The sequence below is a fragment of the Phragmites australis genome, chromosome 1 (assembly GCF_958298935.1).
Source record: "Phragmites australis chromosome 1, lpPhrAust1.1, whole genome shotgun sequence".
Lineage (NCBI taxonomy): Eukaryota > Viridiplantae > Streptophyta > Magnoliopsida > Poales > Poaceae > Phragmites > Phragmites australis.
The window spans coordinates 55,193,315-55,203,540 of NC_084921.1; the positions used below are offsets into that span (position 1 = coordinate 55,193,315).

The 10,226-nt window shown below is 38.5% G+C and overlaps 1 protein-coding gene across 1 annotated transcript; it reads left to right on the forward strand.

The window, feature by feature from the left end:
* The first annotated feature begins 2,344 nt into the window (after positions 1–2,344).
* Positions 2,345–5,304, forward strand: LOC133928872 (two-component response regulator ORR4-like). The gene is made up of 5 exons (XM_062375378.1): positions 2,345–2,908; positions 2,997–3,097; positions 3,212–3,289; positions 3,402–3,472; positions 4,748–5,304. Exons 1-5 carry the CDS (start codon positions 2,803–2,805, stop codon positions 5,058–5,060), a joined length of 669 nt encoding a protein of 222 aa, XP_062231362.1. The 5' UTR covers positions 2,345–2,802; the 3' UTR covers positions 5,061–5,304.
* The last annotated feature ends 4,922 nt before the right edge of the window (positions 5,305–10,226 follow it).

Genomic DNA, 10,226 nt, shown 5'->3' on the forward strand with positions numbered 1-10,226 from the left:
TTACAGAGGATGGACGGTATAGTTTCAGCATTTGCATTTCATCTATAATGGACGATCGCATCGTGAGCACACTGCAAATTAGCGTGTTTCTTTCGATTGATCAGAATTGGCTACCACATCCACAAAATGTAAGATGTGTAGTTTCGTAGCAATGACGCGTAAGGTGCTATGCTTTGCATTGTTTTGTAACCGTGTGCTTCTTCCAAAGGTGTCTTCCAAATCACTTGCTGTAACTCCCGCAGTGTTTAGTTTAACTAGTACTCCTCCTCCTTAATATCATTATTCCCTCCTGATGTTTGCCTTGCAGATTCTGAATAAATTAAGGGTTTTTTAATATAGGATTAGAAAATATAGGAATAGAAAAAAATATAGGAATATGATAGGAATGTGTGTGCAAAATAAATGATTGAAAAATATAGGAATTCTAAAAGAACCGGTGTTTAGATGAGTCACAGGAAAAACACAGTAAGCCATGTATCCATCCTATGCGAGCGAGAAAAAAATGAGATTAGAGTGGATGTTTTTCATTTCTATGAAATTCCTTCAAAATTAACATCCAAGAAAACTTTCCTCCACTTTTCCTATACGTGGTTCCTGTGAATCAAAAGGCTCTACACGACCAATTCCTATGATTGTAGAATCCTGTGTTTTTTTTTCAAAAAAATCCTTCATTCGAAAAACTCTTCTGGTTTGGCAAATTAAGGTACTATGTTTTGCATTGTTTGTAACCGTGCGCTTCTCCCAAAGGTGACTCCCAAATCACTTGCAATATCACAGGAAAGAAAAGTCATAGCCTCATAGGTGGGTAAAGTTTATAAAACTTAAAAAGACCATAGTTTTGCAATATTATAGTTTTTAAAACTACAAGTTTTATTACATCCAAATACCATGTTTTCCAAAACCAAAGGATTTCTTAAAACTATAGTATTTTTTCAAAACTAAAAAACAAATTTATATACAAACAAGGTAATGTCGCGTTGGATGGGACGAAGCCAAGGTACCCAAGTAAAAGTGTCTGTTTAATCCATCTCCAGCTTTAAGATTTATGCTGGATTTAGACTTTATAAGATAAAACAAAATATTTTAAAATTTTATTTTAGTTTAAAATAAAAATTAGATGGGTTAATTAAATACCCTCAATCTATCTACAACTTCATATATAAAATTTTTAGAACTAGGTTTGACCAACTCAAAAAAAAAGTTGGATCTAAAACTATATCAAATAGAGCTAATTCTTAGAGGTACATTTTACTAGCATACCCTTAAACACGAGACTACCACATCTCCGGTGATTATCTCTAACTGCTAGATCTTATTTCTCTCAGCATATTTATCAAAAGATTTTGTTTTCAATTCTACGTACTTCACAATATTTAGAGTTATCTTTTATTTTCTCTCTTTTAAGAGATAGGTCCCTAAAATTATCTTAGCATAAATAAGATTTCTCTGCACGTCAATTTTATTTGAACCCCACGTACTTCTTATATATATATATATATATATATATATATATATATATATATATATATATATATATATATATATATATATATATATATATATATATAAAAGAAGTACTCCCACCTCTCATATACCACTTTTACACATGTGTTATACTTCTTTATCACTTTAAATATACTTCATTAGTAATTATAAGATACTACAATACAAATCCCACGAAAATTTTTATGAAATTCCATGATTTTTATCTTAATTTGCGTATATACTTCTTTTATGTGTAAAAAAGAGTATATAGCAAAAAAGAAAGGCTAACATTGAATTTTTTTTCATACAACTCATATTGGAGTATCTTAGAATTAGTATTAGAGTATACTAAAAATGATAAAAGAGTATAAAGTGTTTGTTTAGGTGGTATATTGCATGTGGGAGTACATACTCCTAGGAGTATAGAATAGGTGTCCGGAAAACTAGTATGTACTCCTGGGTGTATGTACTCCCACATCTCATATACCACTTTTACACATGTGTTATACTTCTTTATCACTTTAAATATACTTCATTAGTAATTATAAGATACTACAATACAAATCCCACGAAAATTTTTATGAAATTCCATGATTTTTATCTTAATTTGCGTATATACTTCTTTTATGTGTAAAAAAGAGTATATAGCAAAAATGAAAGGCTAACATTGAATTTTTTTTCATACAACTCATATTGGAGTATCTTAGAATTAGTATTAGAGTATACTAAAAATGATAAAAGAGTATAAAGTGTTTGTTTAGGTGGTATATTGCATGTGGGAGTACATACTCCTAGGAGTATAGAATATGTGTCCTATATATATATATATATATATATCGCAGTAATAAGAGCTGTCCAGCAGTTAGCACGCGACCTGGGAGTCTCACCAAGCTGAAAGCCTCCAATCAGGAAACCGCAATCCATAAATCGGCAGGAGAAAGAGGTAAAAGACCCAAGGGAGGAAAGCATCCGGCACTGTGCGAAGGGAGCTCTTGCCATCCACACCACAGCACACCAAAGCCAAGAGGCCGAAGAGAGGCAGAGACCACCACAAGAAAAAGGAGAAATCTTGGAGCCGATTTGCTGTGGAGGTTCGGGCGCGTGATCTGATCGGATCTTGCTTTCCTGGGTGGCGATGGTGCTGTGATGTGGCGGGCGCTACGTGCCATGGTGTTCGCCTATATCCTCCTACCTGCTGCCCCGGAGATGCCGCATTAGCCACCAAGCAACTGCTCCACCGCACCTCTCTTCCCGCGGCGACACGGAAGAAGGAGAGAGGCTCTGTGGATTCGTTCCGTCCCTAGTTCTTGTCGCACCATGACGGTGGTTGATACCGAGTCCCGGTTCCATGTTCTTGCGGTGGATGACAGCCTTATCGACAGGAAGCTCATCGAGATGCTGCTCAAGAATTCGTCCTACCAAGGTGAGCGACAGCGACTTCTCTTGGCCTTTTAATAGAATGCTTTTTCTTGTGATCAGTTCTTTCTCATCTCTTTTGAATTGTTGTTCAGTGACTACTGTCGATTCTGGGAGTAAGGCCTTGGAAGTGTTGGGATTAAGGAATGAAGGGCAAGACTCGTCATCGCCTTCTTCCTCCTCCCCTGACCACCAGGTAATTATTTTTGTTGGCTTGTCTTCTTCATCTCCTTCTTGTATTTGTCTCCAGGATCTTGGTTACTGTTCTTATTTTGGAACTAATCATGTGATTCCTCAACTCTTGTTGCAGGAGATAGATGTGAATCTGATCATCACTGACTACTGCATGCCTGGCATGACAGGGTATGATCTGCTGAAGAGGGTCAAGGTAAGATATGCCAGGGCCTTAATTCTTTCCCCGTGTCTGGGCATTCATAAATAATCATGGTCCACAATGGAGTAAAATTTTGATCCGTTGCTTGTCAATTTTGGGGATCCAGGGGTCATCCTCGTTGAAGGACATTCCAGTGGTGATCATGTCTTCTGAGAATGTGCCTGCCAGGATCAACAGGTGCTGAAACTCCCATCAAAGCGCTCTCCTTATCTCAACTCTCTCTCTCTCTCTCCCTAGCATTTTTCATGTTGGTCCCCTAGGCAGGAGAATTTAACAAGGTCACAGTTAAGATGAATTTAGCTCATAGAATCAGTACTCAGTAGTATGTAGCGCTGAGGTGCCAGATGAAAATGATTGGGTTTTTACTGTTTTGGTCTCCGGCTGGTTCTGAACATTACAGTGTAGGGCATGGTACAGATATCATGGTGAAAGGGTGGGGGGAGCTCTAGGGAGCAGAAGGAATATAATGCCATCATTCCAGATTTCCAGTTCTGCATAAAAAAATTGAATGGATGAATGCCTGAGGGATTATTTAATGTTTGCAAAAAAGCTTCTTCACACGCTGGGATTGATTTCTTAAGTAGTAGAGGAGTACCAAAAGATTTACTACTTTCCCCCCTGAATTTTGTGCCTTGTATTAGTAAAAGGCTGGCTAGTCCGTTAGGTCTAAAGCTTGCAAAGAAACAAAATTTCTAGCAAAATTTTGCGTTTCTTTTTGCTAATACAACTAATCTCTCTCCTGGACGAATAGACTTTCTACCAAAAAAAAAATGCTGCGGAACATTCGTTTGCGGTTTGTTCCAATGAAACTTGAACAACCTGATGGAAGCCAAACGTAGGAGATTGATCCTTGGCAGATGAGAACAAAAGAGGGGTATAGTATTGTGATTTGATGGGACATGGAAGAAAAGTCCAGGAATTCCCCACAACAGCTCCCTTGCTGTTGCTGTAATGGAACCGGGGGGTCAATGTATGCGCTGTGTTTTCATGCATAGATTGCATATCTTGGTGACAAGGATGTAAAGCATAGGGTAGGTTCCTCTCAATGCTCTGTGGTGGTGGGCCAAAGATCTCACGAAATCTTTCAGGCACACACCAAAGGGGATTTATTACAAAAATATTTCTTCTCTTTTATTTCCTTTTCCTTTTGTGGTCACTGTCCAGTGGTCAAAAATTAAGTTTTGAGGAATAGGGGGAGGGCGTTAAAGAGATCATGCGTCGGGGCTGAGTCAGAAGGCCCTGAAAACCGATAGATCAAATCTTTTCCTTGTGGTAGCAAAGATCTCTGCCATGTCCGTCGAGTGATGTGATCACTCAGTGAAGAAACCAAAGGGGGAAAGAAAAGGATCCCTTCCACGCAATCTATAGGCAAAGCTTCGAGCTTCCTGGTCCTAGTGGATCCTCCTTCTGTTCCCCATTTTTCACTAACGATTTGACGCCCCAAAATGTCAGGTGCTTGGAAGATGGTGCAGAGGAGTTCTTTCTGAAACCTGTCAAGCTCGCTGACATGAAGAAGCTCAAGTCTCATCTGCTGAAAAGGAAGCAGCCCAAGTCTCAGCCACTACAGATACAGCCAGAGGCTGAGCAGCCGGAACAACCGGCGCACGAGCAGGAGGAAGCAGTAGCAGAAGTGACTGCTGATGGAACCATCAGCGACTGCAGCGGTAACAAGAGGAAGGCGGCGGCAATGGAGCAGGATGGGCTCTCGTCGCCGGAGAGTACGAAGCCAAGACTGTCGAATAGCAGCTTGGCAGTGGAGACCTGACGCTGAATTAATTAACTGTAGAGAAGCCCCCACTAAGCATTTTCTTCTTTCTTTTGCTGTTTTTTTAGGGGGTAATCATGGAATGGAAAAAATTTCGGCATACTGCTTGTATAGCTGCTTCGGTCCACAAATTTTGTCGTGCTCAGGGTCAGGACAGGACAGGACACCCCTCTTGTAGATAAAGGCAGCAGCGCCTTGGATGCTTTTGTTTAGGCTAATCTAAATTTTATGGGTCATTATGCTACTGACTAGCTCAAACCTGTGATGGCTCTTTGTTGCACAGACTGATGGTCTTTGTTGCTATTCTTTGTTTTTAGATAAAACATGTGCTGTGAGCATCGATGTGTTTCTTGCTGTTGCTGCTACAATTACTGTTGCGATAGTAAAAGAGGCACAGCTTCTCTTGCCCAGTGTCAGTGTGATGGAGACAAACCTTTTCCCCCATACAGCCTGACGGTGGAGGCAAACAATCCATGAAGTAGTTCACGCCGATCTGAAATATGTCCACACAGGACAACGTTCCAGTGACAGACAGATCTGCGTTCGAACGAAACAAGGTCCCCTTTTCTTGGTTGCTCAAATTTGATCTGAAGAACCCCGAGGACTAAACATTAACAGCTGCAGAGAACACCACTTGTTAGCTACAGACAGTAAATGTTTAGTACTGATTTATGCAGGAGGATCAGATTAGATTTTGAGATAAGAATAAAGAAACAAAATTAAACTCTGTTTCGTACGTGTGCCGCACTGGCACCACATTATACTAGTGCCAGCACGTTACATTACACTCTGGGAGTTGGGCAGCATCGAAGCAACTGCGGGGTGGTTGGCTGTGAATTGGGCAGGATCACCCCCGGGATCGGATAAGCTAATATTATCCGGAGATCTCTCTAATCACTCACACCGGCTGGCTCAAATTAAATAAAGGTCTTATTTAGTAGGTCTCCGACTCTCGTCTCTATGTTAAATCTTGAGTTTATAGGTTAAAATAAAATAATTTAAGTCTTTATTTTTAAATTAAATAAAAAAGACTAATTTAAACACTCTCGATACATCAACATCTTTAACTCCACAAAATTTTGAAACAGGAACACTTATCTCTAAAAATTCTTAAATTTAAAGGTCTATCAAACATACCCAAAATCCAAGGAAATCTATGCAGGCACAGGCAGAGTCAGTATGCGTTGCATGTGCGCGTCTCTCTCTCCCTCCCCCGTCTGCACCGCACCGCCAAGTTGTGCAAATTGCTGGCTCCGGTGTAGGGAGGGGAGAGATGTTGCTTTGCTTGTGATGACATCCTTGCCGCTGGAGGATACTCCACTAGTATTTGCATGGGGCGGGCAGGCAACTACCTCCAAGATTTGGCGCACCACGCCTGGACACGATCGGTAACATTCCCGGCGACGAAGGGACGAGTTTTACGAGACAAACGTTGGAGATGCTACTACTCGTCCTGCCACCGCCGCTAGTTGGAATTCTCGAGTTGTTTTCTACAACGGCAGTCTACAACCAGGCTGGGTCGAACCTCAAGTCAGTTGCACGTGTCCGTAGCGTCTTGGGCTCTTCTCTTGTGATGCGACAGCGGAATCTCAAGTCAGAAACACTTGTCTAATCCGGTGGAACTACACGTCAGTCCCAATCCTAGCCCACCCCGCCACCCATTTCCAAACAGGTAGCAAATGGAATGAAATTTTATAAGATCTTATCCTATAAAAAGATTTTTAAATAGTTTATTTGTGGAAAGAAATTTTATGTGATCTGCTCTCATAGAAAGATTTTTTATTGTGCATGCTATGTGTACTTCTGCTTTTTCTCAGTTACACGTGGCTACTGTTGAATCAGAGAAGACGATACGGATCAGAATTATATAATTTTTTTAAAAATAATCTTATAGAATTTCCGTCGTCAATGGCTTTAGCTTTTCTTCCGGCACGGTACGAATCCTACTCTCACATCGCCCCGTCATCTCGGGCTAGAATTTCTCTCTGTCTTGCCTTCTGTTTCTATTGGTTTCTTGTTGGATACCGATGATCTCGGATAGGTTCGTCCCACCACCCTCCCGTATGAATGAACTTATTATAGTTTGGCTGAGGTGATATCAATCTACACTCGGCATCCTGTATCCAATCATTATTTCGATACTTGAGATAGTTTTGAGTCACAATCTGATCGACAACATCCACCCATCTAGGGGGCGTCGGTTGTCGAGCGGCGACGAGTTCGTAGGCCTTTGTTGCGCGGCTGCGCAGCGACGTGTGCGAGGGGCGACGAGGTTGGATGAGACAGGAGCTCGGGTCAGCCTTCGGATGAGTGGATACGAGTGTGATTAGATTACCAAGGTTTGAGTTTAGTTCAGTCAGAATTACATTTTGGGCAAATGCAGTTGCGGTTCAATGGAAAAGGAGGAAAAATATGGGATATAATGGCATTTTGCAGTTCATTCAGAGTCTTTTTTTTTTCATTCAGAATCTAGAGCAGCATAATCCTAAAACCAATAAACCCGGTGGCATCCTCCCAATTGCTATGTTCTCAAGTGGCATTTATATATCCAGCTTTGCTGTTCTTATCAGGTGGTGTCGCCATCTTTTTGCAGGACTGAGGACATGTGTCTCTGACAATTCATTCGTTTTGAGGAAAAAGATACCCTTGTGTGACCATAATGGCATTAGCTTCTGCCAGTGCAATGTTCCGACTTTTTTTTTAGTTTTTTTAAAATTAATATTTTAATAATAACCCATCGAACCTAAATTTGTAAGAACTAGTCCTTTTTGTCACATCAAAATATCTGACGTGACTTCCCAACGTAGTCACATTCATTGGCGTAATCAAAATGATCACACTAGCGAAAACCTCGACGCCTTTACACGTGGGTTCGAAGTGGCAGGCAAATTGGTGGGCGTGACTCGGTGAACAGTATTTTCGCGGATAAACAGTATTTACTGCAGTTTTAATTATTCTCTTTCCGCTTTCTCTATTTGAGCAGTGGGTTACCGTACTCTAAAATTTATGAAACTTTTTCTGTATGTCCTATAATTCATGATGAATCCATTTTAAAAGGATTCACCTCAATAACCCATCTAGGTTTTAAAATAAAAAACTCCAAAATAGTTACTTTTAGAAATTCTAGTAATTTTTAAGCCTCAAATAAATTCCCAAAAATCTGAGAAAATTCACTAATATTCCTATCATGTGGCGTAATAATTTCTAAAATTATTTCCAACCCTAGGTTACTTGGTGAAAAAGTGAGTTTCTTTGCAATGCTCTATTTATATGCATTTTTATCATTTCATACTATTTAGCCTTGTAAACACCCTCTAAATAATTAGCAATTATGTTCGATTTTCCTCAAAATTTTGCCAGGGCTTAATTCAACATGTACAGGTCCTATTTGCAAACATGCATATCCAATAGTGTCGTAGAATTTGAATTATTCAATTTCGAATGTTGGTATATGTTACAATTTGTTCTATAACAATAATACTTAGGTGACTTGTGGAGCCAAAAAGAATTGCCATTTGCGGTCTAAACCATACCAAATTTATTGTATAGATAGTTCAGAATATGTTTTAGCCGAACTACACACATGATTTTTAGGAAGACTAATAAACTTTAAATTGTGTATGTTCAAACATGGCTAAGTGTATGGCTACCCACAGCCTTTGAGACTACAGGGTGAATTAAGCATTTTGAAACGTATATTTAAATTAGAAAATAATTTCTAATTTTGTTGAAAGTAGGCAATTGATAACATTAATGTTCTTAGGTTTAAGCCATGAGATATGTTCATCAAGAATCTATACACAATTTAGGTTACATTGAATGAAACGGTGGTAATCATTATCCATGAGTAGTTTAACTGTGGATTGGAATGAGCCATCCGATGGTGATTACATGACAGAGCTTTTAGCATGAAATGACAACACATCTGTCGTGACAAAATTATCCGAATATATTCTGGATGACAAACCAGAAAAGGTCCATAGACTTGATTTTGTACTATTGGATCAAGAGGTATCCACAAACATTAGGTACTTTTAAAAAAATAAAAGAGTATACATCATTTACAATAATTTTCTATGCAGATGTATAGGGACATGCAATGGAAGCTCAAGTGCCACAACGCCATGTAGATCAATTCAAGCCACACCTTAGAGAAGGAGTTATATATTTCATAAAGTTTTTTCAAGTGTTCCCAACTAAGAATAATTATCGAGCAGTTGACCACATATACATGATAAAATTCACAGGTCACACTGAGGTAATTGAATTTCCTGATGCTTCTCCAACGTTCCCCAAGTATGCATATACTCTAGCATCCTTTGATACATTAAGGACCAGAATTGATTACACTAAAGACATATCAGGTAACTATATATTCATTTATATATTACATCTACCATTCCTAATATACATTTTATCTATTGTAATACCATCATATAATTTTAATAAAATAACATATAATCTAACATTATACAGACACAATAGGACAAGGGGTCTCTATTGAACCTGCTACAACAACTTATATCAAAGGTATTAAGAAGACAATACGACACCTCTACATTTCGGATGGCAGGTATAACTACATAAAATAACTTATTGTAATTTATATACCAATCTTTACTCCTTTTCATTTATTCTTTCTCTTTAGTCTACAATTTAAAGTTTATTAGTCTTCCTAAAAATCATGTGTGTGGTTCGGCTAAAACATATTCTGAACTATCCATACAATAAATTTGGTATGGTTTAGACCGCAAATGGAAATTCTTTTTGGCTCCACAAGTCACCTAAGTATTATTGTTATAGAACAAATTGTAACATATACCAACATTCGAAATTGAATAATTCAAATTCTACGACTCTATTGGATGTGCATGTTTGCAAATAGGACCTATACATGTTGCATTAAGCCCTGGCAAAATTTTGAGGAAAATCGAACATAATTGCTAATTTTTTAGAGGGTGTTTACAAGGCTAGTATGAAATGATAAAAATGCATATAAATGGAGCATTGCAAAGAAACTCACTTTTTCACCAAGTAACCTAGGGTTGAAAATAATTTTAGAAATTATTACACCACATGATAGGAATATTAGTGAATTTTATCAGATTTTTGGGAATTTATTTGAGGCCTTAAAAATTACTAGAATTTCTAAAAGCAACCATTTTT